This window comes from Corythoichthys intestinalis, chromosome 2, assembly GCF_030265065.1.
Source record: "Corythoichthys intestinalis isolate RoL2023-P3 chromosome 2, ASM3026506v1, whole genome shotgun sequence".
Classification (NCBI taxonomy): Eukaryota; Metazoa; Chordata; class Actinopteri; order Syngnathiformes; family Syngnathidae; genus Corythoichthys; species Corythoichthys intestinalis.
The window spans coordinates 37,754,801-37,774,352 of NC_080396.1; the positions used below are offsets into that span (position 1 = coordinate 37,754,801).

At 38.7% G+C, this 19,552-nt stretch overlaps 1 protein-coding gene across 1 annotated transcript in view; it reads right to left on the reverse strand.

Moving 5' to 3' along the window:
* Window positions 1–19,552, reverse strand: part of itpr3 (inositol 1,4,5-trisphosphate receptor, type 3) — an 83,524-nt gene that overhangs the window by 36,848 nt on the left and 27,124 nt on the right. The window contains exons 8-27 of the mRNA XM_057823787.1: window positions 18,355–18,501; window positions 18,165–18,260; window positions 17,066–17,110; window positions 16,861–17,003; window positions 16,692–16,791; window positions 16,216–16,376; window positions 16,003–16,144; window positions 15,449–15,610; window positions 15,000–15,172; window positions 14,795–14,914; window positions 13,472–13,553; window positions 12,996–13,111; window positions 12,437–12,688; window positions 11,146–11,290; window positions 10,924–11,068; window positions 10,655–10,851; window positions 8,121–8,241; window positions 7,964–8,018; window positions 7,700–7,865; window positions 5,047–5,214 (exon numbers count right to left, since the gene is read on the reverse strand). Coding sequence (XP_057679770.1) covers window positions 5,047–5,214; window positions 7,700–7,865; window positions 7,964–8,018; window positions 8,121–8,241; window positions 10,655–10,851; window positions 10,924–11,068; window positions 11,146–11,290; window positions 12,437–12,688; window positions 12,996–13,111; window positions 13,472–13,553; window positions 14,795–14,914; window positions 15,000–15,172; window positions 15,449–15,610; window positions 16,003–16,144; window positions 16,216–16,376; window positions 16,692–16,791; window positions 16,861–17,003; window positions 17,066–17,110; window positions 18,165–18,260; window positions 18,355–18,501 — 2,736 coding nt within the window. The remainder of the gene's footprint in view (window positions 1–5,046; window positions 5,215–7,699; window positions 7,866–7,963; window positions 8,019–8,120; window positions 8,242–10,654; window positions 10,852–10,923; window positions 11,069–11,145; window positions 11,291–12,436; window positions 12,689–12,995; window positions 13,112–13,471; window positions 13,554–14,794; window positions 14,915–14,999; window positions 15,173–15,448; window positions 15,611–16,002; window positions 16,145–16,215; window positions 16,377–16,691; window positions 16,792–16,860; window positions 17,004–17,065; window positions 17,111–18,164; window positions 18,261–18,354; window positions 18,502–19,552) is intronic.

Here is a 19,552-nt window from a genome sequence, read left to right on the forward strand (position 1 = left end):
CTGCAGCTACAGGAAGCATCTGGTTTAAGTTGTTGCTGCCAAGGGGGGTGGGGCACAAAATATTAATTGTGATGGTTCACTTACTTATTTTTCCTCCTTCTGTTATTGTTTGCATTCTATCCTCATTAAAATATGAAAACCTATCACTGTTTGGATGGTTTTAGTTAAAGCAGACACCGTTTTTTCATCTGTGTGATTTTGACAAACATCAGATTACATTTAATGGTGATTTTACGCAGAAATGTGATGTACTATATGATTTATATGCACAAAATAACTATGCACTTAGCTTCTAGGAACTTACTGAACAGTTTTACCTTGACGATATACAAAGTATCATGTCATCCAAGCGATGTTTAAGTGACACTTTATTTAACTATAATGACTTTTATCCTGTTGAGTCACGTTGAGTTCTTTCAATCTGCTGAAGCTTGTATATTTAAAGATGGCAAATTTTTAAGTTTTTATTTATCTTTTTGGTTTAATTGTTGCTGCGGATTTTATGTGTTGGAAAAAGTAAATTTCGGGGATTAAAACTGAGGTAATTTTTTGGGGTCAGCGGGGAGCACTAACCATGAAAAACATCTAATCCATATGATGGTTTTGTGATCACCTTATCATACTCAAAGATGATCGGTATCGTGGGCATCATAAATCCTTGATTGGAGCATCCCTAATATACTGTATAGTCGTAGCAGTAGTTTGTGGTAATAGCAAAAAAAAGCGGAAAGTAATAGATTGGCCCGTGACCATTGAAAACGTGCGACGCAAAACAGAACAATCGAAACCTCGGACTCTTAAAACTCAAGTTGTATATCAAGCAAGAATTGGGAAGTATTCCACCTATGAAGCTAATGGTTACATATCTATTGTGTCTTCAGTTCCACAACACTTAGATCAAATTCAAAATAAACTAATGTTTACTAAAGTACTGTAAGTTACATTTCAAAATTACATACTGTATATTGACTTTGTAGGTTACAGTATTAAATACAATATAAATTGAAAAGGATTTGCAAATAATGTCCCAACTTAATTGTAAATCTTTTGTAAATCAGCCAGTATTACCGATTCTGAACAAGGCAGATGATATTAACATAGGAGCACAAACAGGATGTGATCTGATTGGACAAAATTATAACCTCTACTGACACATACTGGAATCAGTGCAGTCAAGAGGAAGAGAATAGATTGCTGTTAACAAATTATTCAAATTTCATTGGGATTTTTTTTTTTTTTATTTAGTTTAAGTTTATTTTGTAAACATCGGTAAGCTATTCTGATCATGTTTAGGCAAGCAATGACGCAGGCTCTGACGAATCACCACTGGTATTGATACATAGACAATTAAGGCATTGAAGATTATGCTAATGTCTAGTTGCATTGTTCCCAAAGGGACCAACACGTTATTTCTTCAAAAAGTAATACACTGCGTGACCAATTTTGTCAGTAAGTAAAAAGCAAGGTTAACATTTGTTATCTATTTCCACAGTGTTCAAGAAAAAAATGATAACAATAATAGTAGTACTTGTAATTACTATTACAATAATAATAATTCCTGGAAAAGAGTAACAACCACAACCAAAATAATATAACAAAAATAAAGATTTTTAAAAATGTCTTAAATTCAGATCGCTATCTCCCCACACAACCAAAGATGACACACCAATCAAACAGCACATGTAGCTGCACTATCACCAAAGATGCTTTGCAAAGATGCAAAGATCTGACACCCACCACAAAAGAGGAAGATGAGTAAGCGGTATACAAAGCAGCAGATATTAGCTTGTCACAGTTTTCTGCAGATGTTCTTAAATGTGAAATTATTGACATGTGTAAGAGATGTTTGTTAGTCCTTTCAGAAGACAGCACTCTACTAGACAGAAGTAAGTCGTACCTTCATCATACATGCAGGGGCATCTTAAAGTTGGACCAAAATGTTAGAAAAGAATCATCACACATACTGTCATCATATCATACCAATGTATGTGTTTGTGATATTGATATCAAAGAGGACTGATTAAACATTTTTCATTTTTTGGAATAAATATTGGGCAGATCGAAACTAATAAAATAATCGAGTATAAATATAAATACCTAGCAAGTACTCATTTTGTAAAAATTAAAAATTAAAATGAACATTTTTATAATGCCTTCCAAAATTCATTAAAATTCTAAAAAATGTTTACATTATGTTTTATTGTTTCAACAAATTAATATTAGATTAACTGACATTTATACTTAGTGTATAATGTTGTTAATTATTAGAAATATTCCTCTAGTAATAATATGGAGAAAAAAAATGTTAAAACATGTACAGGAAAACAATTCTTGATAGCTAAAGTTTGGACTGATTAGTTCTTCCCAATCGAATCGAATCGGGTCGGTAGTTTTGAAGTGGGTTGCAGTCCAACTTGCCGGTACTGTACTGCATGCATATACTGGTTCTTCTAAAAAAAATAGCATATTGTGATAAAGTTCATTATTTTCTAGAGCTGGGAATCTTTGGGCACCTAACGATTCGATTACGATTACGATTCAGAGGCTCCGATTCGATTATAAAACGATTATTGATGCACCCCACTCCTTTTTTTTTTTTCTTTTTATTTATTTTTTTTTAATTTGTTTTGTACATTAGTTCCAAAATTGTTCATAAATCCTCTCAGGCTAAACCAAACTACTATTTCAGTATCAAGTTAACATATAGCAGTAAACAAATATGCAAAAATAACAGTAAATAAAAAACTCCAGTCCCCATTCTATATCAGCAGCTTTAAACTACTTTCAATTAATTTAATGTTGTGAATCAACCGTTAAAGTTGTTAAAATTGCTCCTGTTATTCCATAATTTCTCTTTTGTCTACTTTCAACATGTAAAAGTTTTTAAACTATTTTAAAGATAGATTCAAGTCAATATTTTACCGATTTAGGAGTACAGTATTTTAGATAAAAAGTTAATTAGGTTCGCTTGGAAGGTTCGCAACAACAGCCTTGCAGGGAAGTGTACTGCTTTAAGATGGCGGCCGTTACTAACGCCCGCATCTAGTTTTTTGTAGATGTGCTGGTAACGATACCGAAGCTATAATGCATCTAGTCCTATATAAATGATATCTACCGTAACATAATGTGGCTTGTAGCAGCTTTTCGGCAGCAGTCAGGTATGTTGTTGTTTTTTTTTTTTTTTTATCTCGTGGCATGAGTTGAGCTAGAGCCGTGAGTTGAGCATCGGCGTTACCCGAGGGGCCGGGTAATGAGAAGCATGATGTTTAGCTGCTCTCGCTCCGTCCCTAATTGCGTACCGAAGACCGCGCGGCGCGCTGAGTGTGTCGTACTTCTGCTTTACTTGGCATATTTCAATAATCGGAATTTGGATGTTTGTGAATCGTTCTCGAATCTTCCATGGCCGAATCGCGAATAATCTAAGAATCGGAAATTTTGCACACCTCTATTATTTTCTATAATGTACTGATAAAAATTATTAGACTTTCATGTATTTTAGATTCATTACACACAACTGAATTAGTTCAAGCCTTTTATTGTTTTAATATTGATGATTTTGGCAAAAAAGTCAAGAAAAACCAAAAATCCCTATCTCAAAAAAATTTGCATATCATGGAAAGGTACTGTAAAGAAGCTACTAACCTAATCATCTGAATCAACGAATTAACTCAAAACCCCTGCAAAAGATTCCTAAGACTTTTAAAAACTCCCAGCCTGGTTCACTACTCAAAACTGCAATCATGGGCAAGACTGCCGACCAGACTGCTGTCCAGAAGGCCATCATTGACACCCTCAAGCAAGAGGCTAAGACACAGAAAGAAATTTCTGAGCGAATAGGCTGTTCCCACAGTGTTGTATCAAGGCACCTCAGTGGGAAGTCTGTGGGAAGGAAAAAGTGTGGCAGGAAACGCTGCACAACCAGAGGAGGTCACCGCACCTTGAGAAAGATTGTGGAAAAGGGCTGATTCCAGACCTTGGGGGAACTGCAGAAACAGTGGACTGAGTTTGGAGTAGAAACATCCAGAGCCACCGTGCACAGGCGTGTGCTGGAAATGGGCTGCAGGTGTAGCATTCCCCAGGTCAAGCCACTTTTGAACCTGAAACAGCAGCAGAAGCGCCTGACCTGGGCAACAGAGAAGCAACACTGGACTGCTGTTCAGTGGTCCAAAGTACTTTTTTCCGATGAAAGAAAATTTTGCATGTCATTCGGAAATCAAGGTGCCAGAGTTTGGAGGAAGACTGGGGAGAAGGAAATGCCAAAATGCCTGAAGTCCAGTGTCAAGTACCCACAGTCAGTGATGGTCTGGGGTGCCATGTCAGCTGCTGGTGTTGGTCTACTGTGTTTTATCAAGGGCAGGGTCAATGCAGCTAGCTATCAGGCGATTTTGGAGCACTTCATGCTTCCATCTGCTGAAAATCTTTATGGAGAGGAAGATTTCATTTTTCAGCACCACCTGTCACCTGCTCACAGTGCCAAAACCACTGGCAAATGGTTTACTGACCATGGCATCACTGTGCTCAACTGACCTGCCAACTCTCCTGACCTGAACCCCATAGAGAATCTGTGGGATATTGTGAATAGGAAGTTGAGAGACACCAGACCCAACACTGTGGATGAGCTTAAGGCCGCTATCGAAGCATCCTAGGCCTCCATAACCCCTCAGCAGTGCCACAGGCTGATTGCCTCCATGCCACGCCACACTGAAGCAGTCATTTCTGCAAAAGGATTCCCGACCAAGAATTGAGTGCATAGCTGATATAATTAATTGAAGTTTGACTTTTTGTGTATTTTTTGTATTGGTCGGATGAAATATGCAAATTTTTTGAGAAAGGGATTTTTGTTTTTTCTTGACTGTTTTGCCAAAATCATCAATATTAAAACAATAAAAGGCTTGAACTACTTCACACTACTTGTGTGTAATGAATTTAAAATATATGAAAGTCTAATGTTTATCAGTACATTACAGAAAATAATGAACATTATCACAATATGCTAATTTTTTTAGAAGGACTAGTACATCGGAAAAGGTGAAAGTTGTGCGCTACCTCCACTTTCTCTTTCTTCTCTTTCTTGTCCTTCTTGCCATCTCCACCTCCAGAGGTTTTCTTTTCCACCCATAGCTCAGACTTTTCTACTAATGTCCTCAGACGGTCCAGGTCCGATTTGATCAGTTTATAGTTCTCCACATCCTGAGACGAGATGAGTAGCTGGACCTGTGCAAGAGAAAAAAGATCTGCTACTTTTGTGGTTGTGGGGTGGTTGTATCATTGATATAGGGAAAAAATGGTTGAATCCTCCAAGACGATAAACTAAATTGGATTAAGCAGATACAATACTAAGAAATTGTGAATCGTTGCAAATACAATGAAATGAATGGAGAAAAAAACAGCCTAACTTTAGCTACAAATATTTACGTAAAATTAATGATAACTACCCGTTTTTTTGCTTTCAACCAAGAGTCTAGAGTGTTTTACTTACCGTAACTTTTGCTTGAAATATTTACGTAAAATAAACAATAACTGCCCGTTTTTTGCTTTTAACCTAGAATCTAGACTGTTTTACGTTCATATCTATAGAAATTTTGAATTTCAACTTAAAAAGCTCTTTGTTTCGTGACGGCCGCCATGTTGCATTACACAATACCGTAACTTTTGCTTGAAATATTTACGTCAACTGAATGATAACTGCCGTTTTTTTTGCCTTAAAACAAGAATCTAGACCGTTTTACATCCATATCTATAGAAATTTCGTGATTTAAGCATTTATTTACAAGAATTTTCTACTTAAAAAGGTATTTGTTTCGTTACCGCCGCCATGCTGGATTTTGTATCGCTACACAATAGCGGAATTCAACCTAAATAAATTGTGATTGTATGTAGAAAACGGCAAATTTTGCATCCAAAAATGCAGAATCAAGTATTAAGTTTCTGATGTGAAAATTGAGTGATTTATGAGATGTTGAAAACTTGCACTAATTAAAAAAAAATTAAGTTGCTATTTTGGACAAAAACTTATACAATATGTTGTATATTAATCCTGAAAATATAGGTGATTATCTCTGCATTTGGTGATTTGTGTGCATCTAGCTTAAAATTTGAGAATTTTATTGCTATTTTAAGTTTTGTTACCGTATACTTGTATAGAAAAATAATCGGGATTTCTTTAGGGAAGGACTTTGAATTTTTTGATGTCACTGCTCATGGAGGCCTATATACAGTGGGGCAAATAAGTCTTTAGTCAACCACTAATTGTGCACGTTCTCCCACTTGAAAATATTAGAGAGGCCTGTAATTGTCAACATCGGTAAACCTCAACTATGAGAGACAGAATGTGGAAAAAAAACTGAAAATCACATTGTTTGATTTTTAAAGAATTTATTTGCAAATCATGGTGGGAAATAAGTATTTGGTCTATACCAAAAATTCACCTCAATACTTTGTTATGTACCCTTTGTTGGCAAAAACATAGGCCAAACGTTTTCTGGAACTCTTCACAAGCTTTTCACACACTGTTGCTAGTATTTTGGCCCATTCCTCCATGCAGATCTCCTCTAGAGCAGTGATGTTTTGGGGCTGTCGTTGGGCAACACGGACTTTCAACTCCCTCCCTATCCTGTGGCGTCAAAATGATAAGAAGAACGGGGAGCAAAACTCCCAGAACCACACGGGGGGACCTAGTGCATGACCTACAGAGAGCTGGGACCACAGTAACAAAGGCTACTATCAGTAACACAATGCGCCGCCAGGGACTCAAATCCTGCACTGCCAGACATGTCCCCCTGCTGAAGAAAGTATACGTCCAGGCCTGTCTGCGATTCGCTAGAGAGCATTTGGATAATCCAGAAGAGGACTGGGAGAATGTGTTATGGTCAGATGAAACCAAAATAGAACTTTATGGTAGAAACACGGGTTCTTGTGTTTGGAGGAAAAAGAATACTGAATTGCACCATACCCACTGTGAAGCATGGGGGTGGAAACATCATGCTTTGGGGCTGTTTTTCTGAAAAGGGACCAGGACGACTGATCTGTGTAAAGGAAAGAATGAATGGGGCCATGTATCGAGAGATTTTGAGTGAAAATCTCCTTCCGTCAGCAAGGGCATTGAAGATGAGACGTGGCTGGGTCTTTCAGCATGACAATGATCCCAAACACACAGCCAAGGCAACAAAGGAGTGGCTCTCTCATGGTTGAGGTTCAACCATGTTGACAATTACAGGCCTATCTAATATTTTCAAGTGGGAGAACTTGCACAATTAGTGGTTGACTAAATACTAATTTGCCCCACTGTATGCCTAAGAGAGGTGCTTGTTTTGGTTTTAGGTTGCTAGCGGCTTTGGTTTTGAAAATATTTGAATATTACATTTTTGAAAATAGGCCCCCTACGGAGTAGCCCCGAGCCCCGTGTCCCGTCAATTGATAGTTAAGTCTATGTCTTGATTGTGTGCATGTTCTAAGTCTAACTCCCACATCATAAATACGTGGCTATTCACTCAACAGATGAGTCAATAAATTGTCCATTGCTTTGATTTTGAGTTTGAACGGTTGTACGGTTGAGTCCTCTTGCTTTGAGTCACCAGATATACTACAACATTTGTGAACAGAAACAGTTTTATAAAGAAAAATGCATCTCATACTTTTCCCACCCTACACGTGGACATTGAGCAATGTGTGTGTGCGAACCAGTAAGCGAGGGCGCAACCTGCTTGAAGGTGTGCAGCACTTCCTGCCTCTGGCTGAAGTGTCTGAAGAGCAGCTGCAGCGCTCCTGAGACCAGCGGCGCATACTCGTGCATAGTGAGGTGGATAAGGACACGCAGGAACATACGGCCGCCTTCGTCGTCCACCTCTAGAATGCTGTTCCCTTTCCTGCGCACACCGACAAACACAAATACACGCGCAACCCACGCGCAAATGCGTCAGACACAAGTCACTCGTACATTTACATTTATGGCACTCTGACATACCCGACTCCAAACATGGCTTCGGCCTGCTCTCCAATGTGCTGTAAATTGATGGAGGCTGCACAAACAGAAACTTATTAGTTTGGAGGTTTTAACCACCATTATTAAATCCCCAGATCCCCCCCCCGCCCTCGGTTTTCCTTTGCGAGATAACATGCACCTGCATGCTCCATACTGGTGGTGGATTCTGCATTGGCCAACGGGTAGACATCCACAAACTCCTTCTTGAAGACGGACAGCAGGAAGGATAGACGATAGTCCAGACGTACATTCAAGATGAACTGATAAGGACATGACAGTCATCCACCACATGGAGGTGTCGTGCCTCCAATAACTAAAGTCATTGTCTCATTTCAGGAATAAATGGACATTCATTCATTCACCTTCTGAACCGCTTATCCTCACATGGGTGAGTAAATGGATAATAAGTAATATTATACAAATCACAGTGACTACTGTATGTTGTAACGTGCATGGAAAGTGCTCCAAAATAGAAATGATTATCAGTAATTTAAAAAATGTATATTATGTTACAGCCAGAGGATAGCAGGAATATCACACACTAGAGTCTCAGGGAACTGGTAAATCACCAGGCATAGACTTCATATTGATATTGACGGGTCAGATTCCACCTTCACTGCGTCACGCCTACAAGTAGGGGTACAATCACAATCCGCTTCAGTTATTCGCAGTCGGTCGCAGCAACACATGCAGCGATCCAACGCCGGATTTAGGTTGAAATAGTATGAAAGCTGTACCGCATACAAACAGACAGGATTGTCTCAGGAGTGATTTGTTCGAGGATTCAAGGTAATCATTTTATTTTTTTGTTTTTTCACAAAAATTTTCAATGAAAAAAACCTCTGTTTTAAGGCTGCAGCCACATTGTCTAACAGACTAGCATCATTCTTCGACATATTCACGTGAATAAATGCTAACTGCCCATTTTTTTTGCTCTTTTAACAAAGAATCTAGACTGTTTTACGTTCATTTCTATAAAGTATTTGGGGATTTAAGCATTTATTGACAAGAATTTCAATGTAAAAAGCTCTTTTTTGTGGTAAGGCGGTGCCACAGTGAACTTAAAGATGAGCCACACATTCGACATATTTACATAAAAAAATGCTACCTGCACGGTTTCTTTTGCTATTAACCGGGAATCGACACTGTTTTACGTCCATATATTTAAAGGATTCAGGGATTTAAGCATTTATTCACAAGAATTTTCACCGGAAAAGCTCTGTTTACATAAGGCGGCCGCCACATTGACTCACAGAATATTATCGTACTCCGACATATTTACGTAACATAAATCTGCACGTTTTTTTGTTTTTTTTTGCTCTTTTAACAAAGAATCGCGACGGTTTTATGTACATATCTATAAATAATTGAGGGATTTAATTTTTTTTTCCCACAAGAATTTTCAACAAAAAAAAAGCTCTGTCTGTGATTCCATTCGGTCAGCTTTGACGGTCATGGCAACAATGCAGGCCCGTCAATATCATTATGAAGTCTATGCACCAGGTATTTCTTGCTAATTACATGCGACCCATAATTACCATTGTTACAATAGTGTTTCTCCTCAACATCATAATATTCATTTTCAGCAGCACAACTACTGCACATTTAGCAACTAATCAGAGTAATGTGTATCCATTATTTAAACATTGGTTTTCCTCTTTAATGGAACTGCCCTGTGAGCTCTGCACCTCCGTTCCCCATCTGATTTTAATGCTGTGAATGGCTATTGATCAATACCTCTGGAAGTATGTGCTAAAGAAATGTGATTTCTCGTTTTTAATATTTGGAGCTATACATATGTATGTTGAATAATAACAAAAACACTGTAATTACAATAAATGTTTTAAAAAACTAAAATTAAAATAATTATCATCACTATTAGATGGATTTTTTTGTTTGTTTGTAGTAGTAGTAATATTTTTGTATTAGCTTTCAGCAAACAAATACTTGCACTTTAAGTAACTTTTTTTTTTTTTTTTTTTTTTTTTAACAATAAGATCAATGAACAAGTGAGCACCCGGTTATGAGGCCCATCAGTGCATGAATATACTGCTTTTGTCATTTGTTCTTTACCTTTTAACATTATAACTATTTTTTCATTGATTAGTTTATATACTGTATGATTTGTTTTTTATTATTTTGATAAATGAGGAATGAGTGTCTTGTGCACTTTACTGGACCGGTAGAATATAGTTATTCCCCAACAAAATAGGTTCGAGGTCATTAAGTACAATCAGAATTCTTACAAAGAACACACTGGATTATAAAAGGAACTGTACATTTGAGGGGAAAAACATTCCTAAAAATAGGCTATTTAGTGGAAACAGTAGAAAGTAGCCCTGTGCACACTATTAGTATACTTTCTAATGTGTTGTGGTGTTATGTGTGTCAAAAATATCATTCTTTATGATTATAAATGAAAGTGAAGCAAATGGAAGTGAAGTAATGGAACACGCACATACCTAATTATCCCATAATGGTAGTCATTCCTTTTAAATGAAGTAAAAACTACAATATTGCTAAGTATTCACTGACATTGAAAATTACTTGAACAACACTGAAGTAGAAGCTGGTAATACAAATGACACTAACAGTTCAATATGGTAACTCTAGGAAAAGGTGGATAGAGAAGAAGGCCAGAAGTTTAATCCTAACAATCACAGTCTCACTGACCTGCAGGATTTCCAAAATCTTCAGCTTTGTGTCCATGACGGTCAGGTCCATCTTGTCAATGCTGTCTTTCGCCTCTCGCTGTCCATCAAGTGCCGACCCCCGGGCCCCCGGCCCACCAAATAAGGACTGCTTCCTACTGAGAACCATGGTTGTCATCATCTGGCCCATGCCATGGATGGAGCGTTTCACATTCTTCCCTGATGGACGGAAAAAGAGTGACAAAAGTGAAGCTGCTTACATCTTACAATAAAAGGATTAAGGCTCATCACCTGATCCGTCGTCATGGAATACCGCGGCACCTTGCGAAGGGTTAGGCCCGCAGTCGATGATGCCTAGCAGCGTTCTGGTCAGGCGCAGCAGCTCAAAGAAGCTGTAGAAGCCGAAGTAGATGAGATGTCGGGCTAAGCTCACCACCTGCACCGGAAATAGAACGTCAAAGGAAGATGCAAAAGGAATGAATGAAGTTCAAGCTTTGCCCAAGGCTCGCAGACCTCATAGGTCAGCTTGTTCTTTTCCTTATTGTGAAAGGGCAGCTCCTCGTTCAGTACATTATTGAGATACTCCTCCATGAAGGCCATGGTGTTGGCAAAGCGGTTCTTCTTGTTGTCTCTGCTGTCATCCATGTTGGAGTCATAGCTGAGGAAGGAACAAAACACCATTCAGTTATAAAAACTTTTTCACAATCTTCAAGTGTCAAGGTTACAAATACAGTGGTACCTCTACGTACGACGTTAATTCGTTCCAGGACCTTGTTTGTAAGTCGAAATGGTCGTATGCCGAGCGGGATTTTCCCACAAGAATACATTATAATTCCATTCATCCGTTCCACAGCCCAAAAACCTACAGTAAATCCTTAATAAATACTGCTTTACTATTGCAAATAGCAATTACAAAGAGCAAAACAAATAAATTATGAATAAAAATCTGAATAATAATAATATAATAATAGTCATAATAATAATAATACCTGTAATAATGTAACGAATCGGGTTCTAATGTGGCAGACTTTTTTTTTGCTGTACCTGAACGCACCGCGGGGCTGACGTGATGGTGAGCAAGAGTTTACTTTCTGTTTTGATGCTGGCATCTGCTGCTCTTGCACAAGTTGATGGAATAAATGATTAGAAACCTGACGAAGCTGGCGATTTCTTTGGCAATGTTACCACAATAGGAATTGTCACCTTAACTTATAATGACTGGCGAATGGAGGAGGATCATCGGCTGAGATTGACATTTCACGGCCCTATTATCGACCCAGTTCACGGATGCACAACCCATGCTTATATTTTGCTATCATTTACATCTTTATTTAAATGGTAAGCATCCCCTTTTCTTTTTTTCCTCCACCTGCACTAACCTTTTTGGATCCACTGTTGATTTCTCTCACAAGAAAATAAGCCGTGCGTCCGTCTTCCGGCAAAACAAAGAAACTGCGGCGCTGTTAAAAAACCTCGTACTTCGAGCATCTCGTCGGATGTAGAAACAAATGGCGAGTAAGATTTTACGTCGGATGTCGAAAAGATCATGTGTCGAAGTGATCGTATGTCGAGGTACCAACTGTAGTTCATTAATGTAGTGTCAAAATTTCAACCCTAAGAAAGTGAGGCTTTAAAGTGCAAACGGCCCTTTTCAAAGTACATAAAAACAGTTTTCCCAGAAAACACATCAAATTTCAATCGGAATTGTGCACTGAAAGTTCAAGTTTAAACCCTGCTTGAGCATAAAACATCCATCCATGCTCAACTAGAGACACTTCCCCTGCCCACACCCCCAAATACTGACTCCTTGATAGTGATGGAGGTGGGGATCTCAGTCCAAAGTCGAGCAAACTTGACAGGCGTTACTAGTTCCTGTGGGTCTCGGTCAACGTGGGCGTGCAGCATGAGGCGACAGAACGACGCCCTCAGGTCGAAGGGCAACGTCTCGTCCATCATGCACAGGAAGATGAGCTCCACATCTAGTTGCTTTGAGATCTCGTCGATGGCCAGGTATTGACGATCCAAACACATCCTTGCAAAAAGCTTCAGCTGGTACCTGAACAGATGACGAACCACACCTTGAAAACGTCGTCAAACATTACGCTTGAATCTACAGTATATATAACAAAAAAGTGTTAAGGCCATGTACAGCTTAAACCAGTTGTACATCTACCGCTGTCATTGACAGCCAATGAGTTAAGAGTAGAACACTACTGTTTTTTTTCTTTGACATCAAGATTATTATTTGCCAGTGTGACTCATCAATCACATGTCTGTGTAACAGGCATACAGAACACAGTTGAAAAATTGGAGATACATTGAACACTATTTGTAAATTGACATAAGCAACAAAGATGGCTGACCTGTAATAGGTAAGAACATTCTCGTCATGGGCATTGCCTTGTCGAGCCTCCTGAGCGAGCTGTCTTATGCTCTTTTCCTGCTTCTCATTGGTCTTGTCAGACCATACCAGCCACACCTATAAGATAGAAACAAGGATTGTGCAGGTGCCCTGTTAAGAATTTGCAGTTTGCACTGGCGGTGTCTCTCCTTGGTTATTTGTCCGAGGGAAAAAAAAACATGCAGCAAAGTCGCAAGAAGTACTACATCATTAAGGTGACTGTGTTTCTGTAGTGCAATGTTTGATGGTAACTCTGCACTTCTTGCCAACTGGCTGGCCATTTATGGTTCTGCCGTTTAAAATCGTTTCATACTTTTCTTTATTGTTGTTTATGTGCTTCTGCGAAAGGTATTCTGTTAAATGTTGTAATAAACTGTTCTATAGATGTCTTATAAGACATCTTACATGACTTATGTTATGTTCTGAGGTCTTAATTACCTCGTCTTCATCTACGTAGTCGTCCATTCCCATATACTGCGTGGGGATTTCACTAGGCGCTACTTCTTTGGGCATCCTACGCCTGTAATCAAACAAATTCAACATACCTTATTGGCCCGAATATAAGACGGTGTTTTTTGCATTGAAATAAGACATATTTGCTGTCTAGATATTATACCCATTCACGACGCTAGATGGCGCCAGATATCATTGAAGCGATGTTCTGTCATGACAGATCTCAGCTACTCTACCCATTCATGACGCTAGATGGCGCCAGATATCATTGAAGCGATGTTCTGTCATGACAAATCTCAGCTACTCTCGAGTTTAACCACTTTGCATTATTTTATTGCAATGTTTTTCCTTATTCAGATTTGTTTCAAGATTACAGTTACAGTTAGACTTCACTTTGATGGTTAATGCAGTTATTGCACTTTTGTTGTTTTACCACAATAGATTGGTTTATTTACATTTCAAAAACCAGAAGCCATTCATTTACGAATGTGATTGCACTTTAGTTTACATATTTAAATGTTCCGATATTAAGATTTGAATGTGGCAAAATAACTTGCTTTTTCTCTCAAATATATTGTTATAAATTGTTTCGGATGTACTGTAATTATTTTCTGTATAAAAATGTAATTTGGTGTTCAAAAAGTCTTTTTTCAAACTTGAGTCTTGAAAAAGAGGGGGTCGTCTTATAATAAGGGCCGTCCTATATTCGGGCCAATACGGTATTTAGAGAAATGAAAAGTGTGTTTATGGCTGGAGTGTTCTCTGTGGAGGCTGTTTTGTGCAGAAAATCAAACAACATGCCATACTGTAAATCTGTCATTACTGCATATACGCTAAACTTGTATAAAGAGGAAGTAACTCGTGCCATTTTTTTGGGCATGTATGGCATCCATTATGACTTCAGATAAAATGTTTCTGTGGACTTCATTTTTCTGAGACATCCACAAAGTTTTAGAAAATCTGGATTAAAGTTCAATGAGCTATACAAACCATTAGCTTTCTGACTGACTATCGTTTGAGTTCTCGCCACAATCACAGAGTTTGTGGCTCTGTGGAACTCTGCACACCAATATTGAACATCTGTAACATTTTACAATTGTTGGTCCAGACAGTTTTCTACGGTTATTGGGATGACATACAGTACTTACTATAAACACTACCACTCAACAGTAAAATTGGGCTAGATAATTTTTATAGATAATAATCAGTCCTTTGTGGTTTATAAGCGCAAAAGTTGATTACATTACTTTATACATAGGAACATAAAACATCTTTCTCCTGCAACGTCCCTGTTCTCACCACACTCACTCGGTCTTGATAAGAATGTCCTGGTTTTTGGGCTCTAGCACACACTTGCAAATGAGTTCCTGAGTGACAGGGATGGCAACGTTGTTGGAAACGCACAAGTCTGATAGGTAGTCCAGAAACCTGAAGAAATGCAGCGTAATTGCAATTTTAACCTCTCTTGCCGACACTCCGACCGAGCTGCGCTGCCATGCCACATCAAGCTTACCGGGGCTCACGGTTCTTGCGGACTAGGCTGACGAAGGTCTCCACCTCGGTTTTAGTGATGTGCTTTTCAAGCAGCTTGCGGTTGTTGTGCAGTAATGCGGTAATGGTGTCCTCCGCAAGAATGTCATAACCAATCTGGCTCTGCATTAGGCCAAACTGCTTGGCGATGTGCTCCTGTAAAATCGGACAAAGGCAGCAGGATGATGACTTTGTTCAAACAACCATTATTGCATTGTCATGGTCAACCAAATTTTATCAAGCCAAGCACCTTTTACTGTCAACATTGTAAGATGAATTTAAAAAAAATATGTATATCTTCTTATTCTATTATACACCATGACAACCTGCGCAACAAAATCACACGCATCAAAGAATTCTATCTTCTAACCGAAAGAAGTTACAAGGTGTACGTAAAATACTAACACAAAGACTCCCGTAAATGGCTGTTACCTGATTCTTACGGTAGTCCTCCTGAGAATGTCTAAGTACGCGGTAGCAGAGTCGGAACATGTACTGGTAGGGGGAGTTCTTCTGGTCAGCTAGCTCCTCCAGACGGAGCAGAGGCCCCTCTCCCTTGCGGTCTTTGAAAGGGACCTTGAGAATGCCAAAGATCTGAAATATATGAAATATCATGCAAATATGTTCATTACAATTGTGTACAACATTAAGTTGTAAAATGCAGGTTGAAGGTGTATAGAACTGATTTTTACATATGCAAAAATGAATGCAAACTTGATTCCTTACCCAAACAGAGGTGGAATTCCTACTATACTACTACTAACAAGGCACACAAAGGAGCGCATATGCCAAAAGGGAAAAGTTGTTGAGCAGTTTAAATTGTAAATATTCTGGGATGACTAATTGCATATACTGTAGATTATTCTGGCTAGCAAAATATGATTTATAAAACATCTGTAATTGCAGTGACCGATTTTGCATCTTTAAAACCGTGTCTAATCGACAGACATATTGGCATAAAAGGTCCATTTGAATTTTTACCTCACCTGCTTAAGAATGTTTTGCTCCCTCATCAGCTTCTGCCTCTCACGGTTAACTGTGGTCATAGTGACATCCAACACTGGCTGGCCGCTATTAATGGTGTCTGCCACGAAGAAGACCACGTCCTCTAGCAGTTTGATGGCAAAGCTGTCAAAAAAAAATGTGAGCTCACAGGTAGAACAAATCATGCGGTATATAAAAAAAATCAAGAGTCTCACCGGCGGTCGTTCTGGCTGATAAAACCCTGACTGAACTGGTCCACTACTGTGCTCAACATGGCGCTGGCGTCGTTGGCAAAGTCTAGATCCCGAATCTCCATCACGGGAACCGAAACGATAGCGAAAGCTTCCTTGTCCTCTTTAGTGGGACATGTTCCTAACTGCAAGGAGGACAGTGTCAATCTTCTACACCAGGGGTGAAAAGCTTATTGTTTTTGAGGGCCACATTTGATTTTTATTTTGATAGCACACAGATGGTCCAGGTCATTTGTAAATGAGGTTTAGAAAGTCAATGAATTGGGTTGGCATTTAGATTAATTATAAGTTCATGTTTCACTCTGGGTTTAAAGAATGAAAGTGCAAAGAAAAAACAAAATTTAACTTGTCTTTCATCCATCTTTACAACCAATTTCTTTTCCACTTCCAAGAAAAACTAGGGATGATCCTGCTCAACAATCAAAGAGAGACCGACCAACCATGAGTCTGATGGGTCTCTCCTCATCAACATCGATAGGGACGTTGGTGCTCTGGATCCAAGTGTTGGTGCACAGGTGCCTCAGGCGAACATACGAGTTCCTGCAAGAAGATTCTCATTTTATTGTCTCCATATTTTAGATTGAAAGGCCAACAAGAAGCGCAAAGTACCGCGGTACAAAGGAGTCGGTCTTCTGTAGCGTGGTTGGGTCCAGTTCAAAGAGCGAAGCAATGTCATTGCCATGTGTCATGGCCACCAGCTTGTACTTGATCCTCTCGCCGTGTGAGCGCTTGCTGCCGCGATTGCCTTCTGTCTGAATATGAGTGAAAGTTCAGACCGAGAGTCGATCAAAACTCCACAATGTCTCACACTCACCATGGAAGACATCTCTGCACTATCACCTCGGTAACCAGGATTCTCCTACAAACATATAAGAAAAAACTTAAGAAACAAACAATTGTTGATCAATTTATACAGTTTTTTACTACCGTAATTTCCTGAATATAAGGCGCACCCGTTTATAATGACACCCCAAATTTACTTGCAAAATATAGGGAAAATTATTGTACCCATGTATAACGCGCACCCTAATTTTAGCACCGATAATTAGAAGAATACAAGAAAACAGAGCTCGTGTACAGATACAGAAATTTCATTTTACTGACTGGTGAAACACAGCACAAGCATAGCACATTGGTAGTTCAAAACATTACCGTAAACTGACAATATGTGCGATAATATTATGATCTGACAACTTCTCCAACTTAACAGAATCCAAGAGAAAACAAAACACATGTGACTTTTCTTTTAAAGGCTGCTGTATAACTCATTTCATCATGATGAATAAATGTTTCTTCCATGGATTGATACGGTAAAATAAATGTGAGGACTGAAGTCAGAAATCGGAAAGGGCGCATCGCTGTAGACTGTTACAAGAGGAACTATTGTTATTTGGGTGTGAGTTTTCCGAGGGACAGATATAGTTGACGGACACAGGAAGTCTGTGTTGTGTTACGTTTGTTATGGTCCGAGTTGCCGAGTTGCAATAAACGTTGACTCAAATGAGTTCAAGAAACTAAATTCTGTGCTTTATGAAAAGTGAAAAAAGCAGAATTTAACACAGACGAAATCATTCGACCAATCAGAGTGAAGTATTACCGAAACAAAATGGTGACGTCATGTAGCGTAATGGTCAGCAACGGATCGCCGCATACGTTTTCTTCAACACAACATGGCCGTGTCAATAAAAAAAAAAAAATCGGTCTTTATATATATATATATATATATATGTATAATATATATATAAATATATATATATTTCTGTCTCCATCCCTGTACCCGTGTATAATGCGCACCATGATTTTACAAGTTGATTTTGGGGGAAAAAAGTGCGTGTTATATTCGGGAAATTTCGGTATTCCCTCTAATATTAAAGGTAAACCCGATACAAACAAAACACAAATGCCATGGTTACCTCTGCTGCCAGGTAGTTTCCAGTGGCAAGATGTTTGAAGCGGTATAAGCTGTTCCAGTGTCCCGCCCCTCCACGACACGGGTCATGATGGACAACCTAGAAGAGGGACAGGAACACAGGAAGAGAAATTTATTTTCATCTCATACAGAAACACAGCACTAAGTACTTTTTAAATTAAACATTTTCAAACCTCAACTTCCCACAGTGCATTGGAGCTGGTCGCGGATGTGGCCGACTGTCTCAAGGTTGTGCGCAGGAAAACGTGAATTTTGCTCTTGTACTCATCGCACGTCAGAAACTTTTCCTGCTCAGCATGAAACAAACGCACGACATCGCCCTGGGAAACACAAAAGCGTCCAGTCAAAGTACTCGGTAGTTTGGGGCACATTGATTTTACATTAAGCTGATATCTATTATATTTAAGTAAGAAACAAGCTTTCCATTGTGATGGCCCACCCCTTAGTTACCGTTCCTAAAACTGACAAATCTTCAATGATGCCATTCGCACACCCTTTACAAATAAAATGCAATCTCAGCCCAAAGTCTACTCAAGAAAGATTAATTGAACAGTACCCACTAAATCCAAATAAGACAAGAAATGTTAAGCTAACATACCAAATATCAGATATAAAAGTGAATTAGCAACACCCTTTGAACTCTCCATTAACCATTATAATCAGTCAAAAACAAAAAGCAATAGACCTCCACAACTGCTGCACCAGGAGTACTGAGCTGGTTCTGTTAGCTAAGATAACCAAGCCTCCAAAATTTGCATAGCATAGGACATTGATTTGGATTGTGTGTGGCAACTATAGTCGATTGTCATGTTTAACAATCGCCCTTTAAGCGACACAAATAATACATTGATGATGACAATATGGAGCACTGAGTGAACATATATAGAGCCACCTTGACTTATCGTACTCGCTGTCGTTTAAATATCGGACATATACCTATGCTTGTCACTTGGTTGAAATGGTAGTGTTCTGTTTAATATGTTTACTTTTCTAATCATTCTTAAAATAAAAAGCAATTGGAGTTTTCTAACTCTGCAAGGAGGAGGACTGAGCTACATAGGCGGAGTTTGACTTTTGGGGTAGGGGGGCACAACGTGTTGATGACCCCGAAATGCAGTGTCAGCATTCAAATTAACTTACAAGAATATTTATAATAATAAGTTGAAAATTAACGTTTTTTTTGTTTCCCATCATTCTTGAGGGTAATTCTAAATCAGGCTGCTGGCAAGACAGCTATACTTTTCACCAAGATTATCATCCATTGAATATGGTACGCCCGCCGGTGTCGTGCCGTAGATTTGTGTCTTCATGATTCGATCCAAAAAAAAGTTGCTTCAATCAAAAAAAAAAAAAAAGTTGCTTCAATCAAAA